The sequence below is a fragment of the Panthera tigris genome, chromosome A3, assembly GCF_018350195.1.
Source record: "Panthera tigris isolate Pti1 chromosome A3, P.tigris_Pti1_mat1.1, whole genome shotgun sequence".
Lineage (NCBI taxonomy): Eukaryota > Metazoa > Chordata > Mammalia > Carnivora > Felidae > Panthera > Panthera tigris.
In genome coordinates, this window is record NC_056662.1 from 4,884,255 (window position 1) to 4,907,367 (window position 23,113).

The 23,113-nt window shown below is 49.4% G+C and overlaps 2 protein-coding genes across 2 annotated transcripts in view; both read right to left on the reverse strand.

Moving 5' to 3' along the window:
• The window catches only part of VAPB (VAMP associated protein B and C), a 52,651-nt gene extending 46,736 nt beyond the window's left edge, over positions 1-5,915 (reverse strand). The window contains exon 1 of the mRNA XM_042980061.1: positions 5,721-5,915. Coding sequence (XP_042835995.1) covers positions 5,721-5,778 — 58 coding nt within the window. The 5' untranslated portion in view covers positions 5,779-5,915. The remainder of the gene's footprint in view (positions 1-5,720) is intronic.
• Positions 5,916-16,159: 10,244 nt separating this feature from the next.
• Positions 16,160-23,113, reverse strand: part of RAB22A (RAB22A, member RAS oncogene family) — a 64,170-nt gene continuing 57,216 nt past the window's right edge. Inside the window, exon 8 of the mRNA XM_042980065.1 lies at positions 16,160-16,178. The gene's annotated coding sequence lies outside the window, so the exon portion shown is untranslated. The remainder of the gene's footprint in view (positions 16,179-23,113) is intronic.

Genomic DNA, 23,113 nt, shown 5'->3' on the forward strand with positions numbered 1-23,113 from the left:
CAGATTTTAAAAACCGAGCCTCAGGGGAGTACCAACATAGTTTACATGGAGTTACACGGAGTATCCATGGAGTTATGTGCAGTTTATTATGGTTCGCATGGAGTTACCAGGAGTAACCAACATAGTTTACTCCCTTGACTCTTCCCCTAATTTTCAACTACGCAGTGGTCATATCGCAGGGTCAAAGTCCTCAGTATTTTGTCCTCAGCATTAGAAAAAAAGACGCTATCCCATTGTAATAAATAACAGACAGTGACAATAATGTTTAAGATTTCATGTCTTTAATAAGCATCAGCTCAGACTAATTATTTTAATAAATCCACACACAGATGCAAAGCTACCAGGTAATTATGAAGATAGCTATGATGCAAGTTACAACCACACACATCTAGGAACTATCACCATTTTCCAGATACGAGGACATGGCCAAGTCTACCCATTTTTTCCACTTAAGGAGTTAACCACGAAGACGGTAAGTAAGCGAATAAAAGAAAGTTAACTTCTGGTTCACATTTTTCCCCAGGAACATAAAGTCAGAAGTAAATAGTACAATCTAAGAAGACTTAAGTTTGATTAAAGCTTAGTAAGTTTAATGCCACTTGCTTTTGATGAGCAAGCTGGTTAATAATTAAATAAATGAAGATAATCTATTCAGGATGGATTGAAACCACGACCATAAAGAATCTTAAGCACACTGCTGACATTTTGTTGTGCTGTAAAACACAGTCTGTTCTACGTGATCAAGAAATGTTAAGGAAATCAGTGCTATACTAAAGCAAAAGAACTAATGTTGTACTTAGCATCTGAAAGATAATTACTGCATCGAACTGACTATATCTACAAGGTTTTATATTTTTTGGCTTCCTAAACAATATTGAATTACACATTAACTTAAGGGGATGGACTAGTGATTCCCAGCATGCTTTCTTCACACAAAAGACAGGCTCGCGAACCTATCTTCCATCCACTGTGCCCAGGTTCCTGTTTTCTCCCCAAGGTGGTAATTAACCAACCAGTCTACTGGCACCATCCCTACTGACCAACAGCGAGACTTCTTGAAGGCCAGGGGTTTAGTCTCAGACTAAAGCAAAGATCCACAGCGGGTTTAAACCTTAACTAATCACCCATGAGGACGGTTAACAGACCACTCTCATGTGACGGTATCATGGGCTAGGATGTGAAGAAGGATTAAGAGTCCTGGACAATGACCAAAAAAACACAAGACGTACTATTTACCGCAGACGGAATCCGATAGAAGGGGATAGAGAACGGAAAGAAAATAAGAGACCAAAACGCCCTGAAAGTGACTTGTTCAGAAAGCTGCCTCTGAGCTGGGCAACGAGTGGGACCTCAGAGTTGGGAGCCACAAAGGAAAGTAGTTAGGCCTTGAAAGAAATGAGATCAACAGAAAGAGCCACGATGCAAAGCACACACTTGACAGGTTTCCGAAGACCCTCAACTCTTTCAGAAAGGTCCTCCAGTCCAAATGAGCCTCTACTATTTCAACACGGCAGATGTCACGGTGCCACGCTTCTTCCAGGAAGCCTGCAGTCCTTCTCCTTCTAATACTTAACACCGGCAGCCCGGCACTTTCTGGAAGTCTGAACAACAAGTCACATAAGTCTATGTTCTTTTCCTCTGTAACATCCTTAACTTCAACATAATCACACAGATGTCCGAGATGTGGGGCTCCTGGATGGCTCAGTCGGTTCAGCGTCCAACTCTTGGTTTTAGCTCAGGTCATCATCTCACAGTTCTTGAGTTCAAGCCCCACATCAGGCTCTGCACGGGCAACTTGGAGCCTGCTTGGGATTCTCCCTCTCTGCCCCTCCCCTACACACACACACACCCCTCTCAAAATAAACTCAAGGAAAAAAAAAAAAAAAAGAAAAGAAAGAAAAAGAAAGAAAAAAAATGTCCAAAATGAAAAAGATTCAAACATATATAATCCCATATCATCTAAGGCTGAATCTGAAAGATGGTTCCTGGGGGGGCTCAGTTGCTTAAAGCCTCCAAGTTTGGCTCAGGTCATAATCTCACGGTTCATGAGTTCCAGCCCCGCGTCAGACTCTATGTTGACAGCTCAGAGTCTTGAGCCTGCTTTGGACTCTGTGTCTCCCTCTCTCTCTCTGCCCCTCCTCCGTTTGCGCTCTCTCTCTCTCTCAAAACTAAACATGAAAAATTTAAAAAAAGAAAAAAAAGATGACTCTTGGGGCACCTGGGTGGCTCAGCTGGTTAGGTGTCAGACTCCCAATTTCGGCTCAGGTCATGATCTCATGGTTTGTGGGTTCGAGCCCCACACTGGGCTCTGTGCTGACAGTACGGAGCCTGCTTGGGATTCTCTCTCCCTCTCTCTGCTCCTCCCCACTCGTGCACATGTGTGCACATGTTCTCTCTCTCTAAGATAATTAAGTAAATAAATAGATATTTTTAAAAAAATAAATAAAAGATGATTATTTTATTCCTTTAAAAGATAATTAACTTTTAGGGCACCTGGATGGCTCAGTCAGTTAAGCGTCCGACTCTTGGTTTCCGCCTAGGTCACGATCTCACAGTTCATGGGCGTGAACCCCACATTGGGCTCTGTGCTGACAGCCTGGGATTCTCTCTCTCCCTCTCTCTCTGCCCCTCCCCTGCTCTCCCATGCCTGGTCTCTCTCCTTGTCGCTCTCAAAATAAACTTTAAAAAAATAAAAATAAAAGATAATTAACTGTTTTCCTTTGGATGATAATTTGTGTTATTCTAGGCATTTTAATTAATGCCTTATTAAGTGAGCTTGCAGGTTTGATTCATCGAAGTAAACCACCTGAAGTCAGAGTCATCACCCTAAGTAACTTGGAAGACATCTGTTAAAAGTGGCAATTCTCATCCTGGAATGAATGAACTGTATACAGCAAGCCAGAGGACAGAGTCTCTATTCTAAATTGTCTTAGCCCTCAGCTTAAAGCAAATAAACCAATCTCATAAAGCAGTATCTACATATGCCTGCAGATGGCCTTTTCTGAAGTCATGAGCCAACAGCTTTTTCAACAATCTGACACCCTGACTTTTCTTGGACCACTCTCCTAGCACAAATATCCAGTGACTTTGGCCATCATGACTTTGGCCAACCTAGGGCCAGAAGGGTCATTGTTTCTCTAGCTACACCTCGCAGGTAAAGAAGTTGAAATGATGAAACCAGTTGTCTAAAAATACAACCACCAAGCTCTGTAAAATACTGTGCATTTACAAAGCTGCTGAACAGCCATAACATCACTCCAAAGCAACAACAAAACTTTCTACGGGAGGCTAGGTAGATATGAGTTCCATCCCACGGACTGAGTTCACCCCAGACTTCGTGCAGTGAAGTTGCCAGCCCAATATCAAACATCTTTAAGTGAAAGAACCAGAACAAAAACTTCAATTTTCTCAAATCAGTGCCTCTTTCCATGACACAACATTACAGGAGTGTTATGTACCGGGGGCAGGTTCGGGGGGTTGGGAATCAATCAAGGGACTACCTAAGGAGAAGCAACACAATTTGAATTTGGATCCTGGCTGTGTCTGCGCACAGGCCTTGAGCCTTACTCCTGTCTCCTAGCTAGCCTCACGCCCTACCTTGCCCTGCAACCCCAGCGAATGCCGCTTGCTGCTGTCACTCAGAACTACCAGTGGCACCCCAAAGGGGCTCACTCGGCCTTCCTGCCTCCAGACATGGCATTCCCTCTGCCTGACACACTCCCCACCCATTTCTTCCTCTAGTTTGCTTCCAGCTGACCTTTCAACTCAGCTCAAATGACATCTTGTTCAGGAGCGGACCTCCCTGGTGCTCTCGGAGCTCTACGATCACCTGAGATCATGGCACTGTCCTGGTTGATTCTGTCATCTGCCCCCTTCCCTTAAGTCCTGGAGTGAGGGGTTGAGGGAGAAGGGGACTCATCTCCCCTGGTTTCTGACACGTGGAACAGGCACTCAGTAAACGTGTGTGAACAAGATGAATGAAAGGGCCAATACTCAGGAGTAGCCAGCCCCTGCTTCTGGGGTACAGAACCTCGGACAATTCAAGTGGAAACCGTCGCCCTCCACATTCACTGTAGCTACTCGGGTTCCCTTCCCAGCCTGGCTGCTCTAGAATGAGGCCGGGAGAACACCACGCAAGCCGAAGGACAATCCACGTTGGGTTCGTGGGGCTTTTTTGTTTTTGTCTGATGTTCCTTTCAGCCGGAAACCCTTCGGTTCTTTACACATTTAGAATCGTTTCCGATTGTTATTTTGGGAGGCAAAGTGACAGCCACAGTTCTGGAGTATTTCCCAGGGGTCAGACAGCATAATCGTGAAGGACTGTGAGCTCTGGGGGGCACCGGGGTGGCTCAGCTGGGTAAGGGTCCAACTCTTGATTTCCACTCAGGTCATCTCATGGTTTGTGGGTTCGAGCCCCACGTCGGGCTCTGCGCTGGCAGTGCGAAGCCTGCTTGGAATGCTCTCTCTCTGTCTTTGCCCCTCCCCTGCGTGCTCTCCCTCTAGATAAATAAATAATAAATCAATCAATCAAGAAAAGAGTCTAAGCTCTGAAGTCTGAGTTCACATGTGTCACATGCCAACAGGGTCTCTCTGGGTAAGTCAGAGTGACCCTAAACTACCTCCTGCCAACGCACAGGAAGCAGGGTGCCTCCGGTCAGCATTGGCTCCACAAACTCCGCCTGAGCTCCGACCGCGCCCTCGCCACCCCGCACGAGGTGTCCTCTCCCCGTATCACCCGCTGGATCTCCTTCCCAGACCTCAGCACTACCTGAAAAGAGTTTTGCTTTGCGGCTTCGTCTCCCCTCGCGAGAAGGTAAGCACTATGACAGCTGGGGACCTGTCTGCGGTCCATTCCTGGTCTCTCCAGGGCTCAGCACGGAGCGAGCACACACGGTTTACTCAACACATCTGAAAAGTAGGAACGGGCAAGCCTGACGCGGCCCCCTCTGCCCCACGACGCTTACACTGGCAGTGGAGAAAACACACGGGCGGCGTGAAGCCTGGCGATCCAAAGGGCCCCGGTTGGCCACAGGCACACGTGGCGCACTAGGCTTCCTCCGGCTCGCCCCTGCCCCCCACCCCCCCCACCCCCCGCTGCACGGACGTGAGCCCCGGGCACGAGGAAGGCAGAGGCAGGCAAGCTGGGCCACGTCCCATCAGAACCGCCGAGGGGCTCTTCGTTCATTTGCGCAGCAGACGTCCCCCGGGCTCCCGACGAGCGCCGGGCACGCAGCGGAGAAATGGCCAAGTCCTGTCCTCATGGAGTTTCCCTTCTAGCGTGGGAACGCAGCACACGAGTGCGTAAAACTGCCCTCGGAGATGGTGTGAGCGCCGTGCAGACGCGGAGCAGGGGTGTGACGGGGAACGGCTGCAGGTGTCCGCCGCGGGGCGGGGGAAGGGGGGCGTCGGAGCGGGCCTCTCGGGGGCGGCGACAGGTGGGCGAACCCCGGGCAGGTCGGCCCCGCGGGAGGGGTGTGGGGGGGGGAAACAGCTGACCCTCGGCCGGAAGAGCCCCTGACCGGACGGCGTGCACGGGGAGGCCCCGGCTGCCCGACGGGCTCGGTGCGCGGGGCGGACGCGCCGTCGGGCGGGGCGGGGCGGGGCGGGGACCGCGGGCCGCGCGGGGACCCACGTCACCGCCGCGCCGCCGGGGCCTGCGGGCGGGGGCGCGGGGCGGCGGGGCCGGGCCCGCGGCCGAACATGGCGGGCCTCCGGCTTACCTCGGAATTTGAGCTCGTGCTGCGGCTCGAGGCTCAGGACCTGCTCCACCTTCGCCATGTTCCTCAGCGGCGGGGCACCTCTGGCGGGGAGACCCCTAAGAGGTCACCTGAGGCGGGAGGCCTTAATGCTGCGCCCCCTTTAAATTTGGAAAGGGGGGGCCGGCCGGGATGCGGGCGGGGGTCGTCTACGGGGTGCGCGCGCGCGGGGGGGGGGGAGGGGGCGGCCTACGCGGTGCAGGCGCAGGGGCGGAGGGCGAGGGCGAGGCCGCGGTGCCCGGCGAGCGCACGGCACGCACGCACGCACGCAGCGACGCACGCACGCAGGCACGCAGCGGGCTGGCCGGTTCGGCCCTGCGCGCGCTCGGGCGGCGGGAAGCTGCGCGCGCGGGGCCCCTCCCGGGGTTGTGCGCAGGCGCGGCGTTGGCCGCGGGGCGGGGCCACCGGGAGGCAGGGGGCGGGGCCTCGTGCAGGTCTGGAGGCGGGGCCGGGCCGGGCCGGGCCGCTCAGCCCTGAGAACAGTCATCCCGGAGGTTGTTTATTCGGGACACGTGGGAGCCAGCCATTGTGTGAAGTGCTTTACTCCATAAGAAGAAACTTCCACTTTTCCCTTGCTTATGTAGTGCCAGGCACTGGTAGAGACTTTGAATAATAATGAAAGTACTATTTATTCTTATTATAAACATGTTTATAAGTGAATGGTGTGTTCTAGGCGCTGTGACACATGGCAGGCAATAAATACACAGTGAGCTACCACCATTGCTTGCTTCTTTTGTGCCACTCTGCTGAGCGCCTTCAATAACAGCAGCATCGAATGTAATGAAAACTACTCTCCATTAAATGTTTACCATGTTACAAGCACTGTGCTGCATCCTTTCTTAATAGACGCAACCAATATTTACAAATACAATGATCAGAGAAATTGACCTGGTCCCTACCCTCCAACTAGAGTCTGTTGGAAGGACAGCCTTTGGAAAGATAACCACGCAAATAAACTATGCTATTAAAGATTGCTGGGAACCCAGATCTGCTCAGCCTCCAAAGTGGACACTACATTAATGCCCATTTAAATATTATGTCCTTATGTAATGTTCACTACATAAAATATGTGTTCTTACTAGTCTCCTATATGTATACACATGTAGAGGAAACAAACAGCAAATAGTTAAAGTTGGCTTTACTGTGGTATTCTTTGTAGTATTCCTTCCATTTTTCCATACACTTGAAATTTTTTGTAAAAAAAAGTTTTTAAAAAGATAATCTTTGTCTTTTAACTAGAGCATTTGGTCCATTTACACTTATTATATTTACTAATATATATCGGGATTCATTTCTACTGTCTTATTTTTGTGCTTTCTATTTCTAAAATGTCTTTCTAAAAACATGCCTGTTTTTTTCTTTTTCCTCTCCCTTCTTCTTTAGGGCTGTTTTTTTTTTTTTTCCTCTTTCTCTTTTTCTTCCTCTTACACACTATTTCTGCTGTTTTCTTGATTACCCTAGAAACTGTGACATGGGTATTTATGAAAGTCCAATTTTTAAAATGCCTTTACCATGCTCCCTTGAAATCTGAGGACTTTGGGACACATTAACTCTAACCACCCATCCCCCAAATTATACGCCTTCATTACGGTGTATTTCAGGTTTACTTTTTCCTTTTCATGCCATGAGTCATTACTAAATTGTTTTAGGGGCGTCTGGGTGGCTCCATCGGTTAAGCATCCAACTCTTGGTTTCGGCTCAGGTCATGATCTCACACTTCCTGAGTTCGAGCCTTGCATCAGGCTCCATGGTCTCAGCACAGAGCCCGCATGGGATTCTCTCTCTCTCCCTCTCTCTCTGGCCCTCCCCTGCTTGTATTCTCTCTCTCTCTCTTTCAAAATAATTTGCTCATCTTTTCTTCTTGCATCTCGGAACTTAACAACTAGGATCACTTTCACTTCCTTGTGACTTTGAAGTACATTCTTTAAATTCTGTTTCACGGAGAGTTCGTTGAGGCAAACTCTCTCCGTTTTTGTTAATCTGAAAATGACTTTACTTTGCCCTTGTTCTTGAAACATCCTTTGGCAGGCTTATGAGCGACAGGTCTCTCTCAACACCCCGGAAGGTATCATTCACGGGTTTCTGGCTACCACTGTTACTGTTGAGATCCCAGATGACAACCCCATCGTCCCCTCAAAGGTGATCTGTTTTTCCACCTATTCTGGGGTTCTGCAGTTTTACCATGATATAGCTTTTTATTTATTGTCTTAGCCCATTCAGACTGCTATGACAAAATGGCATGGACTGGATGCCTTAAATAACATTGACTTCTCACAGTTCTGGAGACTGGGAAGTCCAAGATCAAAGCGCAGCCACTCCCTGTCTGGTGAGAGCCCACTTCCTGGTTCACAGCCCGACATTTCTCCTGCTCTCTGGGGCTCCTTCTAGAAAAAATGCTAATCCTATTGACCAGGGCTTCACCCTCACGACTTCAGCTCCTCCCACAGGCCCCACCCCCTAACACCATCACCTGGGGGATTAGGTTTCAATTTATGAACTGGGGGAGGATACGGATGTTCAGTCTGTAGAGCATCTATCCTGCTTGAATTCGCAGGGTTTTCTGAATTTGCCGTTGGGTATCTTTCATCTGATTCTAGAAAATTCTCAGACAACATTAGAAATTCATTTCATTGTTGTAAGATACACATAACATAGAATTTACTAGCTTGACTGTTTTAAGCGTGCCGTTCGGTGATATGGAATACGTTCACATTGTTGTGAGGCCACACCACCATCCATCTCCAGAATTCTTCCTCTTGCAAAACTGGACCTGCACACCCACTAAACAGTACCCCCCCCCCCCACTCACTTTCCTAGCCTCGTGACCCTCAGTGTCTTCTGGCTTTTACATTTTCCGTTACCTGATTAACCGTTCCCTGACACTAAACTACCTTTGTCAAGATAACCCTTGGAATTTCTGCTTTCCTGGCTGGACCTTCACTGACACTACGTGGTGCCAAGAGTGGTCCCAGGACACAGAGCCTCCAAGAAGGTATTCTGGGTCTGATGTGGTCACGTCATCCTGCCGGACGGCAGGGCCAGTGGGATGTGGGAGACAAGCAGGGCCCGGCTGGAGTGAGCTCCTATCAGCTTGTAAGAGCCAACGGTGCACGTCACTTCTCAACTCCGTTCAGTGACATCCCATAAATTGCTTAAAATCAGTCATGGTGGGAGTGTTTGCACCGCAGAAATCTGGAAGAACTACAAATCAGAGTTGTTGTTGTTGTTGTTTCTCCAGAGAGCTAGGTTAGCATACAGCGTGTGTTACAAGGAATCTACAAGCAATATACATGGTGACATCATTGCTGATATCCTTGCTAATTACACCATCAGCTGCATGTGATTGTGACACGGCGCCCCAAGAAGGGCCTTGGAGAGCTGAGTGGCGGCTCCACTTAGGTAGCAGTGAGGACAGAGGACTGCGGGGTGGGGCCAGCCGCACCCAGGTTCGCTGGAGCCATTCCAGAAAGGAAGTGATAAGCTCTTTCAACTCTTAGCTTCAGTCACAGTCAGAAAACCGGGGAGATTCTGCGGAGCCCTACAAGAATCATCTATTTCTAGTAGCAACAGGTGTTTTACCTTGTTGAAAATCACACCCGAAAGTTAATTAGGCAGGTTGCAGAATTACAACCGAAATGGAATTCACAGATTTGCCAAAATCTCAAGCAGTACCTTTTGGATGTCTACTTTGGCTGAGAGATGACCAGAGAGCACAAATGTACACTGAGCGGCAGCCAGGGCCAGGGACACGCACGGCGGAGCTGGATACGAGGAGAAGCAGGTGTGGAAAGCAGGGATGTGGATGGTTCTCGGGACGGGAACAGTGAGAAGATACCGGCGTCCCATGCGAGTGCCCACCTGAGGGCATCCACCGAAGCGGTGACTCTCCAGTCATCAAGTGGACAAGGTGACACGTTTTGCGGACGACAGTCTCTTTTCCCCGCTGTGCCATTGGGTTTATTTACAAAATGGTCATGGCGCAGATGAGGAAGCTGTGTGTGGACCCAAGAACACGAGCGTCCCTCATCAAGCTGACCTGGCCACCGCTGAGTGCCTGCAGTGACCCCTGTGAAGACGAACCCTAAAACCAATATGGCACCCTTCCCTGAGTAGGGGTGCAGGCTAAACCCGACGTTAGAAACCTGCCAAGTGACCACTTAGATATGTCAAAAAACAAAGCAGGACTTACAGACTCAAAAAGTAAGTAAATAAATAAATAAATAAACCCTGAAATGAAAAACTCCCGAAACAGGGACGCCTGGGTGGTTCAGTCGCTTGAGCGTCAGACTTCAGCTCAGGTCATGATCTCACAGTGTGTGAGTTCGAGGCCCGTGTCGGGATCTGTGCTGACAGCTCGGAGCCTGGAGCCTGCTTCCGATTCTGTGTCTCCGTCTCTCTCTCTCTCTCTCTGCCCCTCCCCTGTTCATGCTCTCTCTCTCTCTCTCTCTCTCAAAAATAAACGTTTAAAAAATTTTTAAAAACTCCTGAAACAGGTTTATCAGCAGCCTAAGGGAAAATTAGTGACTGCAAGGGAGGTCTGAAGAAATATCCATGATGTGGGACATAAAAATGAGAGATTAAGCTATGATAAGCTATGATAAGTAAAGAGATATGGAGAATGATATGTTTTACAGACCTCTCTTTCTCGGTCTCTCTCTTTAGCACAGCCCACAGTAATAAATGCATTTTATTTGTGACTCGCTACATAGATATATGTATAAGTATGTTAATCAATACAACCGAAACAGAAGCTCCATGAAATAATACAATACACTCTTATATTTGCTATTTATTTTCTTTCTCGGCGCTGGTAACAACCTACTAAATTGATTTTATAAGTCACTCTTGGGAAACAACCTACACTTTGAATAACACTGGTTGAATAAACCACTAGCCCAACATCCAGAAGAGAACAGCGAGAGACTTGGGCCGAGGCAATATTTAAAGGAGATGTTTTCGCACCTGCTCCAATACGGATGAACCTGGAGGACATTACGCCAGGTGCCATATGCCAGGCACAAGGGGACAAACACTGTGTGATTCCACTTGGAGGAGGTCTCTGGAGTGGTCCGATTCACAAAGACGGACAGTAGAGCCGTGGTTACTAGGAGTTGTTATGGGGAGTCGTTGTTTACTGGGTGTGCAGGTCCAGTTTTGCAGGAGGAAGAATTCTGGAGATGGATGGTGGTGCGGCCTCACAACAATGTGAACGTATTCCATATCACCGAACGGCACACCTAAAATGGCCAAGCTGGTCAATTCTATGTTACGTGTCTCTTACAACAACGGAATGGGGGCGCCTGGGGGGCTCAGACGGTTGAGCGTCCGACTTCGGCTCAGGTCACGATCTCGCGGTCTGTGAGTTCGAGCCCCGCGTGGGGCTCTGTGCTGACAGCTCGGAGCCTGGAGCCGGCTTAGGATTCTGTGTCTCCCTCTCTCTCTGCCCCTCCCCTGCTCATGCTCTGTCTCTATCTTTCAATAATGAATAAACGTTAAAAAAAAAAAAAAAAAAAAAAAACAACGGAATGAATTTCTAATGTCTGAGAATTTTCTAGAATCAGATGAAAGATACCAAACAGCAAATTCAGAAAACCCTGCGAATTCAAGCAGGATAGATGCTCTACAGACTGAACATCCGTATCCTCCCCCAGTTCATAAGTTGAAACCTAATCCCCCAGGTGATGGTGTTAGGGGGTGGGGCCTGTGGGAGGAGCTGAAGTCGTGAGGGTGAAGCCCTGGTCAATAGGATTGGCGTCCTTCTAAATTTTTTTTTAAGTGTATTATTTTATTTTGAGGGAGACAGAGACAGCATGAGCAGGGGAGAGGCAGAGAGAGAGACAGAGAGAGAGAGAATCCCAAGCAGGCTCCACACTATCAGCACAGAGCCCGATGGGGGGGCTTGAACCCATGAAACCGTGAGGTCACGACCTGAGCCGAAACCAAGAGTGGGATACTCGACCAACTGAGCCACCCAGGCACCCCAGGATTAGTGTCTTTCTAGAAGAAGCCCCAGAGGGCAGGGGAAATGTTGGGCCGTGAGCCAGGAAGTAGGCTCTCACCAGACAGGGAGTGTGGCAGGCTTTGATCTTGAACTCCCTGCCTAGGGTAGCTGGAGTGGAGAGACACAGTCATTAGACCCCAGGAAGAGGGGCTTCGTGCAGGTGGGAGGGGACTTCTGAGGAGGGGGTGTGGACTGGCCAGCACTGCGGGGCCTCTGAGAGGACGCCAGGTGGGCGCGGGGGTCATTTATCCCACTTTACAGATGAGACCAAAGCTTAAGGAGTATGGCCAACAAGGGCCAGTGGCGACAGGATCTTCTGTTATGCTTGAGAGTCTTATCCTTGGTTTTATCGCTAGGTTTTATCCTTCGGAAACCCTCACCCATCCCAATGTTCTTGTCCAGAGAAGTAACGTGACCTGGTATTTTTTTTATTGTATTGTTTAAAAACTCCTTGTGTCCGGGGCACCTGGGTGGCTCAGTCGACTGGTTAGGCGACCGACGTCAGCTCGGGTCATGATCTCCCGGTCCGTGGGTTCAAGCCCCGTGTCGGGCTCTGTGCTGACAGCTCGGAGCCTGGAGCCTGCTTCGGATTCTGTGTCTCCCTCTCTCTGCCCCTCCCCCATTCATGCTCTGTCTCTCTATCAAAAAAATGAATAAACGTTAAAGAAATTTTTAAAAATTCCTCGTGTCTTTTTTATTTTGTTTGTTTGGTTTGTTTGTATTTTTTTGTTTTTAAAAAATGTTTTTAAATAAAGTTTTTTGTGCAGTAATTTTATTTTTTAAAGTTTATTTATTTTGAGAGAGAGAGAGAGGGAGCGAGAGAGAGTGCACATATGTGGGAGGGAGAGGGGCAGAGAGAGCGGGAGACAGAGAATCCCAGGCAGGCTCTACACTGTCCACGCAAAGCCCGACAGGAGGCTCAAACTCACGAACCGTGAGATCATGACCTGAGCCGAGATGGAGAGTCGGACGCTTAACTGACTGAGCCACCCAGGCCTCCCCCAGCGTTATCATTTTCACATCATTTTTACCGTTCATGGTAGCAATATTGGGCCATTATTATTAACTAAACTCCAGACTATTTTTGGATGTCACCGGGTTTTCCACTGGTGTCCTTCCCCCGCCCCAAAGTTCCCACATTGTGTTCGGCAAGTCTGTTTTTCACAGACGTCCTCCAGAAGCCAACTGGAGGATGGACTGATATGAAAAAAACAAGGACAGCTGCTGTTGACCAAGTGCCCCGAGCAGGAAACTGTGCCAAGAGCTTCCTGTGCCTCACACATTCTCACAACAATGACGTCGTAACATTATCTTCTCTGGTTTACAGGTGAGGACACCAAGGCACGGAGGTTTAGAAACTTACCCAGGAGGAGAGAGACGCTGGAGATGGAGGGGAAGACTTAGATGAAGGAGACCACCGGGGCGAGCGAGGGGCACACTCGTCAGAACCAGGGGCCCTGGTGCGGGAACGGGGTCAAGCCCAGGAGTTCCACTGGCCCTGCCACAGGCCCTTTGCACGTGCTGTCCTCGCCTGCACTGGCCTTCCCGAGGCTGTCTCTACACCGTCACTGTCATTACACAGCTTCTCGAATACCTGCCGCGTGTTGGGCATCTTGCCAGGTGCCGGGGACGTGTGGAGCCTGTTTTCAGGGCACAGGAGACACACGCACGCGAGTGAAAACGAGCCACGGGAAGGGAGTCCTCCGAAGAAAACACACAGCGGGGCACGGGGATGGAGTGTGAAAAGGCGACTGTGCGTGGGTGTGAGCCGTCCTGGTTTCTCCAATGGCCGGTCCTAGAATGCCGTTCTGGAAAGCTTCCCTGAGTCTGCTCTCCCTCCCTTCCCAGCTCTTCCATTGTCTGTCTCCCACTGGGAAGCCAGCTCGGTCAGGGCCCCATCCCCGATTTGACGCCCTACCCCCCAACCCTTGGCGGAGGCGGGAAGCCCAGCGAGCAACTGAGGAACCAGTGAAGAAAGGAAGGATGCAACGAATGAATGACGAGCCGGGATCACCAGGCATCGACGGTTCAGGACCAGCTGGTGCACAGGATGCGTTGAAACCCACGCGCACTGGGCAGCTGGGCACCGGCCTGGGTGGGGGCTGGGGAGGTCCCAGAGTCAGAGCCACACCCACGGGTCTGCAAACGGGTGCAGTCACGTGGCCTAACCCTTGCCCAAACGGGGGGCCCCTCCAGCCTCTGGCGGGAGAGCTCGGGAGCAGCTGCCCGCTCGGTTGAGGGTCTCAGTGAACAAGGTGGACGCTGGGAGGTTTGGGGGGCAGGGGGAGGCCGTTGCTTTTACCGTTCTCACCCCCAGAGACCAGCGCTCCCAGCGCCCACGACTCCCTTGGTTCTTCGTTCCCGACTGTGAACGGATCCCCCACCAGGGACGGATTCTTGGTCCCCATCTCTGTGCCTGGCACGTAAAAGGTGCTCAATAAATGTTTGATGAATGAACGAAATAATGTAATTAAGAATTTGGGGAGGGGGGAGTTGGGGGGAGAGTCTTTTCAATCCTTAGGACTTGTCCCCGAGCACCCAGAAGGCCACATTTGCATACAAATAATTGATATTCTAATTACAAATCATTTGTATTGATTTATTAAGCAGATCCCCAAAGGATCTCTAGAAGATAATTAGATTCCTTGCTCCTCAGGGGTAAGGAAGGTATATTTACCTCATTGTTCCCCCAAGGCAGCATGAGGCAGAGCTACATGATAAATGTTTGATGAGGCAGGGAGCGAGCATGGTCTTATTGTGGGGAGACTTTGCAGGGTCCCCACAGATTATTTCCAGCGTGTTAGGGGTTGAGGGAATAGGAAACGCATCCGTGTGTGTGTGTGTGTGTGTGTGTGTGCGTGTACAATTTGCATAGCTCTCTTTTTCCCTAAGCCCTAGTGATCGCCCACTGTGTGGCCTTCATTCTTGGAGGGGCGCATCGGTTGAGTGCTGGGGACCCCTCTTGCTCTCTCCAGCCAGGAGTCAAAGCAAAGCAAGACAGTTTCCAGTGGCCCCTCCAGAGAGTGACTGGGGGCTGGGAGTGTTACACTCCTCCCCCTGATCTCTGTCTGCCTCTCCCCGGCCACCCCGAATAAATGACAATAGCATGTAAAAAAAAATCTGTAGGTCTAGGTCTAGACGGATATCGTTACCCACATCCACCGTCCTGCTGACCCAGCGGCCGCCCCCATGGCCCTCGGGGAACAGAACCTGTGCGGCAGCCTGGCTGGCAGTGTCACAGGGGAAGGAAGGTGGCCCGGCCTGCCTTGACCCCAGCAGGTGGCGGGGTGGGAGCGCTGGGGGCTGAGGTCAGGAGGAAGAGGGGTGGAGAGAGAGAGAGAGAAGAAGGAAAGAGAGTGGGAAGGAGTGAGGGATAGAGTGAGAGGGAGGAGAATGGAGGGGGGAACGGAGAGGGAAGGGGGAGAGAGAAAGGGCTCCACTCCCAGGGATGCTTGGGACCACAGATTCCCCGGTGACCCTTCCGACTTCGCGTTTCTATCCGGAGGACACACAAAGCCAGGGGACCCCTGTGTGTCAAGCAATGGAAGCATCCCCCGGAATCCGAATCGAATCCAATCGGATGTTGCTGAAGCCCCAGCATCTCCCGCCCCGTCGTGGGTGCCAGAGCCCTGCAGCCTGGTGCCCACCCAGTCCCAGCAGCTTGGGGGGGGGGGAGGAGTTAAAGGAAGTGGGGTTTGGCCCTGGGTCGGGTGCTCCAAGGGGTAGGTCTATGGCCGGGTGGGTACATGGGAATGGCGGACTAGAGCCTACAGCCAACCGGCAAAGCCACAGCCACGATGATCATCGCTCAGATTAGCCAGGAGAGGGGAGGTCTGGCCAGCTCGGGGGTTTTGATCTTGCTTTCTCTGGCCCGGAATGATTACGGAGTGGTCTTGGTTTTGCCTTGACCCACGGTGGTCACGGGGGCGGGCGGGCCTGGTGCGGGGGTCCGGGCAGCGCCTGTCTCCCGTGCGGAGGGTGCAGGGTGACGGTTCCCGCCTCCTAGATCTGGGGACGGTTCAGTGAACGAGCGCAAGACGGGTTCTCAGTGCCGCGTGGCCGGCATGGGGGCAAAAGCCCGGATGAAGTATTCGCTATTATCATCGGGGTGCATTTCGAAGAGTCCCCCAGGCCTCGGGCGTGACATCTGGGAGGCTGGTGGACGGGGGAGCTGTCATGCTCCTGGGGATTATCGGAATCCCGGGGAAGGTTTGCAGGGCTTTGGATACTTTGTGAGGAAATGAGCTCAGCACGTAGGACAACCCCCCCCCCCCCCCCCCCCCCCCCCCCCACATCCAGGAAACAAGGCATTAACAACTCGTTCTTCGGTCCCCGGCTGGCTCAGTGGGTGCAGCCAGCCACTCTTGGACTCTTGCTCTCAGGGCTGTGGGTTTGAGCACCACGTTGGGGGTGAAGGTGACCTAAAGACAAGAACAAAGACAAAACTGGTGCGTTGTCACCAATTTGTAACTCTGTGAAGATATCCCCTCTCCCGCGGTCTTTAAATAAACGTTAATTTTTTAAATGCTTATTTATTTTTGAGAGACGCAGAGCGTGAGCGGGGATGGGCAGAGAGAGAGGGAGACACAGAATCCGAAGCGGGCTCTGTCAGCACAGAGCCCGACGCAGGGCTCGAACTCACGGACCGTGAGATCGTGACCCGAGCCGAAGCTGGACGCTTAACTGACTGGGCCGCCCAGCTGCCCCCTAAATAAACGTTACTAAACAAAAGTAAACACTTCCTAACTTGAGCGATGACAAAAGGGGCCGCGTGGTAGAGACCTTCCGTTATGTCCCCCGCATCACAAAAGCGCACGCTCAGCAGATAAATGGCCTCCTGGGGTCCTCATGTGTTTGTGCCGTGATAACACACGGGGTGCGACAGGAGTCATAAAACCCTGTCCCGATTTTTCATTTATTTATTCTTCTGCGCTGAGACGTGGGGGCTTCTAGTGGCCTGAGTTTTAACGTTCGACAATTTGAGTAATAAATGATGATGTGCCAGCCTCTGAAAGCTGGCATCTGGGAGGGGAGGGGGTGACAAGTGTCCCTTGTCGTTGCCAAGGCACTGTTTACAGATGCTTGTCCCTTCAGCTGCACTTGTCCCTCTCCACCTTCTCTCTGCTGCCTGGGCTTCCTCCGAGCTTCTTCGAGCTGTGTTGTTCTTATGCAGCTGGAGCTCTAAGCAATCTTTTGTTTTTTGCTCACTTTACTTTGCAATTTAAATCATTTGTATTTTCTCCATTTCGTGTTTGTGTGTGTACTCGTGGGTATGTGTGGGCGTGTGTATTTCTTTAAATCACAGCATTATGAAAAGTCAAGGCAATTTTTTTTTTTTTATATTTTCTTAGGCTGTATTATAGAAACAATAAAGAAGTCCCTGATGGATTCATGGTGAAAAAAAAAAACAAAAACAAAAACAGAAAACAACAAGCAAGCAGGCACTAAACGCGTTGTGGTTTTGTAACAGACAGTTGGAGGCCAGGGCTGGTAATGGAATTTATAGGTTTATCATTGGTGCGATTAATACTATTGATTTACATGGCTTGACTGCTTGCCATCATTAGCTCTTCAGTCACCCCATAAAGTTGCATCATTATCATTTTGCAAATAAAATCACACTCGGACTCACAGAGGAAGCAGCCAAAGTCTCAGCACAGTGACTGAGTCAGCAAAAAAAGCGTCTTCTTGCTGGCCTCGGAGCCCTCTTTGAAACAGGAGCCCCGGGCCATTCATCTCAGAGGCGATTTCCCAAGTAAACGCAATTTTATTTTCCTTCTTGAAATGTTCTCTTCAAGATTTCCGGATCACTTAAACCTGCACATCATTTTAAACTAGCTCATGCCAAAGGGCCTTTCCAGCTTGGTGAGATTCTTCTTCTGGTCAAGGGGGCTGTGTATCTAGGGAGGGGAGGGAGGGGGGAGGGCCAGGGGGTAATTGGATATACTCAATAATCATCTCCATATACGGACTATAAGAGGCTTTGAAACTTCAGCACCCACAAGGTTGTTGACGGGCCGTTTATAAAAACTGCCTCTTGGCCACCCATGTTCCCATCTCTTATTACATTCAGAAGATTTGTTTTGAGAGAAGTAATTTAAGAACAGGGTGAGAAAACCCACAGGGATCCTACTTCTTTAACATGAAGCTATCACACTGGAGATAGGAAATAGAAGAATAAATTCAAGCAAAACGTTCTTGGTGGGATATTTCATGATCTGGAGGCCCAGACGGGAATGACTGACTGAGCCGGACTACAGATCACCTGTTGATACAGAACCCCCGTGTCATTGCCGTAGTATCGGCTCACTTTATTAGTTTTTTTAATTAAAAAACCCAAAACTGTGATGTGTTCTCCTTTATATGCAAAGAAGACATGACTTCACCCCACTGCTGGGGCAGCGGATTGAAATTTGAACGTCGATGATAGTATACCACGGGCCCGGCTCCTGTGCCCTAAGATCGTGTGTTACCTCTGCTCTCCATTCACGACCCTGCAGTTGTCTTCTTAAAATGGTCTCGAATGGAATGGAGACTTCATAGCTTTCTCATTATGTTTTCCGTCTCTTTTGTTTTAGCAGAGGCCTGGAGGTAACACTCTAGGCCGAGCATTAACGGAGAGGATTCTGGTCCTCCTTCCTTCTTCCCGCTGCTTTAACAGCAAGAGCTGTGGTTGTATCAACCTTAAAAAGGTGATCTCCGCATTCTTACATTGTTTCCTGGAAGGTGCTGAAAGGTTGTGCTGAAGGTAAAAAATGCAAGTGACCAGAGGTCGGGTTAAAAATCGTAATTAACGAACCGATTCATTCTGACAAGGTGTTAGAAGTCTTTTTTCCTTTCCTCTCCTCTCTTTTTCTTTAATTTTTTTTTTAACGTTTATTTATTTTTGAGACAGAGACAGAGCATGGAAAGGGGAGGGGCAGAGAGAGAGGGAGACACAGAATCGGAAACAGGCTCCAGGCTCTGAGCGGTCAGCACAGAGCCCGACGCGGGGCTCGAACTCACGGACCGTGAGATCATGACCTGAGCCGAAGTCGGATGCTTAACCGGCCGAGCCACCCAGGCGCCCCTAAACATTTTTTTAAAAGAGAGGAAAGGAGGGGCGCCTGGGTGGCTTGGTCGGTTAAGCGTCCGACTTCGGCTCAGGTCATGATCTCACGGTCCGTGAGTTCGAGCCCCGCGTCGGGCTCTGTGCTCAGAGCCTGGAGCCTGTTTCGGATTCTGTGTCTCCCTCTCTCTCTGCCCCTCCCCTTTTCATGCTCTGTCTCTCTCTGTCTCAAAAATAAATGTTAAAAAAAATTAAAAAATAAATAAAAAAATGTTTATTTATTTTGAAAGAGAGCATGCACTGGGGGTGGGGTAAGAGGCAGAGAGAGAGGGAGGGAGAAGAAAGAGAGAGAGAGAGAGAATCCTAAGCGGGCTCCGTGCTGTCGTGAAGAGCCTGATGTGGGACTCTGTCCCACGAACCATGAAATCACGACCTGAGCCGAAACCAAGAGTCAGCCCCTCAACTGAATGAGCCACCCTGGCGCCCCTCCTTTCCTCTCTCTTATAAACTCCAGCAGTGGTCCCTTGGAAAGGGTATAGAAGTGATCCTTTGATTCTCCCGAGGGGTAAATTCGAGAGAGCGGAGATTCTTGACTTCCTAACCAACGCTGACATTTTTAGTAGAAAAATCATGTTTTTGGCTACTATTATTATAAGCCAAACAACCGGAAATTTTAAAAGGCTTTGCATTTTATTTTATAATTTACCATCATAATGGCAATCTAGTTCTTAACTTTTGATGGAAAAAAAAAATCTGCAATAAACATTAAGGTTGCTTGGAAACCCAGGTCCGTGATTTGGTTCTTATACGCTCTAAGGCAAGCAGCCAATTGCTTGTGGAAAAATAAAGCTAATTTGTTTAGTGTATGCGTTTAAAACATCCCTATTTGTTTCGGGTGGGTGCTAATTTGTTTCTTCCTTTTTGGCATAGAGTCATTCTCTTTTTCTTGGCATCCATACATGAGACTGGTTTCCCAACAGTACTATTTTGACAGGCTATAGATTAATATTCTTCTTCTTAACATATATTTATTTATATCCCCTCCAAGAGGATTTAGGGCAGCTTGAAGATTTACATCAAATATCACAAAGCGTGTAAAGTTCTACATACTTGCAGATGTGCCGCTAAGCTTTTCACTGACCACCTTGAAGGGGAGGGGTGTGGTTTATTCTTTAAGTTTAGTTTTTAAGTTCTTATTTAAATTCCAGTTAGTTAACACGCAGTGTAATGATAGTTTCAGGTGTACAATATAGCGATTCAGAGTTCCATATATCACCCTGTGCTCATCGTGATAAGTGTATTTCCCACCCCCATCACCTATTTCCATCTCCCCGCCCAACTCCCCTCTGGTGACCATCAGCTAGTTAAGAGTCTGTTGGGGGACCTGGGTGGCTCCTTAGGTTGAGCATCTGACTCTTGTTTTTTTTGTTTGTTTGTTTTTTCTATATATACAGCTTTCCCCACATGGGATTCTTTTTTTTTTTTATAACATTTATTCATTTTTTTTTTGAGAGACAGAGACAGTATGAGTGGGGGAAGGACAGAGAGAGAGGCAGACACAGAATCCGAAGCAGGCTCCAGGCTCCGAGCTGTCAGCACCGAGCCTGACGCGGGGCTCGAACCCATGAATGGTGAGATCATGACCCGAGCGGAAGTCGGATGCTCAACTGACTGAGCCACCCAGGAGCCCCTGTCTCTTGGTTTTGGCTCAGGTCATGATCCCAGGATCGTGGGATCGAGCCCAGTATTGGTTCCATGCTAAGTGTGGACCCTGCTTGAGATTCTCTCGCTCTCCCTCCACCCCTCTCCCCTGCTCGTGCTTGCTCTAAAATAAGTAAATAAGTAAGTAAATAAATAAATAAATAAACAAACGATCTTTTTAAAAAAAAGTCTGTTTCTTGGTTTGTCGGTTTTCCCCTGTGTTCGTTTCTTAAATTCCATGTGAGGGAAATCATATATTTGTCTTTCTCTGACCGGCATTTTGCTCGGAATAATATTCTCCAGCTCCATCCATGTGGTTGCAAATGGCAAGATTTCATTCTTTTTGATGGCTGAGTAATGTTCCCTTGTACATATACACCACATCTTCTTTATCCATTCATCAGTCGAAAGATACCTGGGCTGTTTCCATAATTTGGCTATTGCCAACAATGCTGCAATAAACATGGGGAGGGGGCATGTACCCCTTTGAATTAGTGCTTTTGTTATTTTTGGGGTAAATACCCAGGAGTGCGATTACTGGATCACAGGGTAGTTCTCTTTGTAACTTTTTGAGGAACCTCCACCCTGCTTTCCGGAGCGGCAGCACCTGATTGCAGTCTCACCTACTGGGCACGAGGGTTCGAAGGGGAGAGGTGTGTTTTAAAAAGGAAGCATAGGGCGCAGGTCACTTCCATCTATCTATTCAGCCCGTTTTCATTCGGGATCAGAGACAGCCATAGGGTGCAGGAATTCCTGAAGTTTTGCTTGGTTTTAATAAGAAAAAACCCACACACGCACACCCAGCAAAGAAATGTAAAAAGCACGCGAGCGTATATAAAGCACAGAGAGAATAAAAGGTGGCTTTGTCATCCAAGCCTCTTTCCTCAGAGACAGTGCCTGCTAACAGCTTGCAGGACGCATCTGTGCATTTTAAAAGCATGCACGTATCGTGAAGGCATGTGCAAGGGTGTCAGTTGTTTTATATAAACAGAGTCGGACTCCACACGCATAGCTGTTTTCACTCAACTGTGTACTGGGCAACTTCCCACTAATTCGTATGTGACAGTTTGTTTACGTTCTTCTCCAAAAGTAATAAACGAGGTTGCAGCGCGACCCTCGTTGACTTAGGAATTCTTCTATGGAACCTGTCTGGGGTTTTCAAATGTGGATCATTTCCTTTTTTGAGGGGCGTTCTTTTTGCTTTATAGACACTCTTAGAAAACTAAAGATAGTAATCCATTCTTCTGTATATGTAGCCAGTATTTCCTCCCATTTTTTGGTTCACTTTTTAAAAATTTTCTTCTTCTTTTTTTAAGAAGACGCCAAAGACATGTGTAAGGACGTTTGCTGTGCAACGCTCAGAACGGCAAACATCTGAAACGATCCAGCACCCGCGAGCGCAGAATGGGTCGATCGGCAGTTTACTCACACGACCGAAGAGTATGCAGCTGTGAGAACAAACTTGAGCAGCACACGCCGTGTTGAATGAAGCCAGACCGGAACCGCAGGTGTGCGCATGAAGTTCAAAACCAGGCCTAAGTGACCTGCGATGTTAGAAAACAGGATAGCGACTGGAAGGAGGCACACGCGGGGCCTTCTGGGTTATGGATGATGTGCTTTTCGATCTGAGCAGTGGTTACGAGGGTGTCTCCTTTGTGAAAATGTAACGAGGCTTCCCCAGTATTTATGGCATTTTCTGTACATGTTCTACTTCAGAAAAAAATGCAAAAAAACCCAACAAGCTAATGACAAATAGTTTTTTAAACTGAATCAGATAAAGATGACCAGGGAGACGGCTTTTAAAAACAAATTAGGGGGGCCCGGGTGGCTCAGTTGGTTGAGCGTCTGCCTTTGGCTGAGGTCGTGATCTGGTGGTTCGTGAGTTTGAGCCCCGCGTCGGGCTCTCTGCTGTCAGTGCGGAGCCTACTTCGGATCCTCTGTCCCCCTTTCTCCCTGTCCCTCCCCCACGCTCTCTTTCTTAAAAATAAACAATTTAAAAAAAAGTTGTAGGGTCAAATATATTTAAAAAAAAAACACAACAGATTATACGAAGAGTGCTTACTCTCTGTTAACGCTGCGCTGAACGCCAGCCCCGTAGGTATCGTCCCCTAGTATCAGCTTCCCATTTTACAGATGAAGGGAACGCAACTCAGAGAGGTTGAGAGCTTTCTCCAGGGCCCCAAAGCCTAGAAAGGGGCTGGCTGACACTCAAACCCAGGTCTGTCCGTCTAGAGTCCTCTCTGGTGCCCGCACTGAACCCGTCAGTGCGGTCTACACAATCGTAGCGGGTGGACAAAGGTACTTCTGTGCGAGGGACGTGGAAAAGAGAACGAGCAGGTGGGGCTGCACTCGTGTAGGCAAAGAAGGCACCGAGGGACTCCAGGGTTCCAGCCGAGGCCAGAACGGAACGGCACCTTGGATGAGACCCCGCGGAGGACGGGGGATGGTGCGAAGCGCTTCCTCACTTAGCAGATGCGAGTGTGGCCCCAGCAGCCCTGCCCCGGCCTCACGTCCACCTTCAGTGAGGAAGGTCAAGGAGCAAGGGCACGGAGAGGGCGCCGCAGGGGGCCGGGAGGCGGGAGCAGTGACACAACCGCCTTGCTGCTC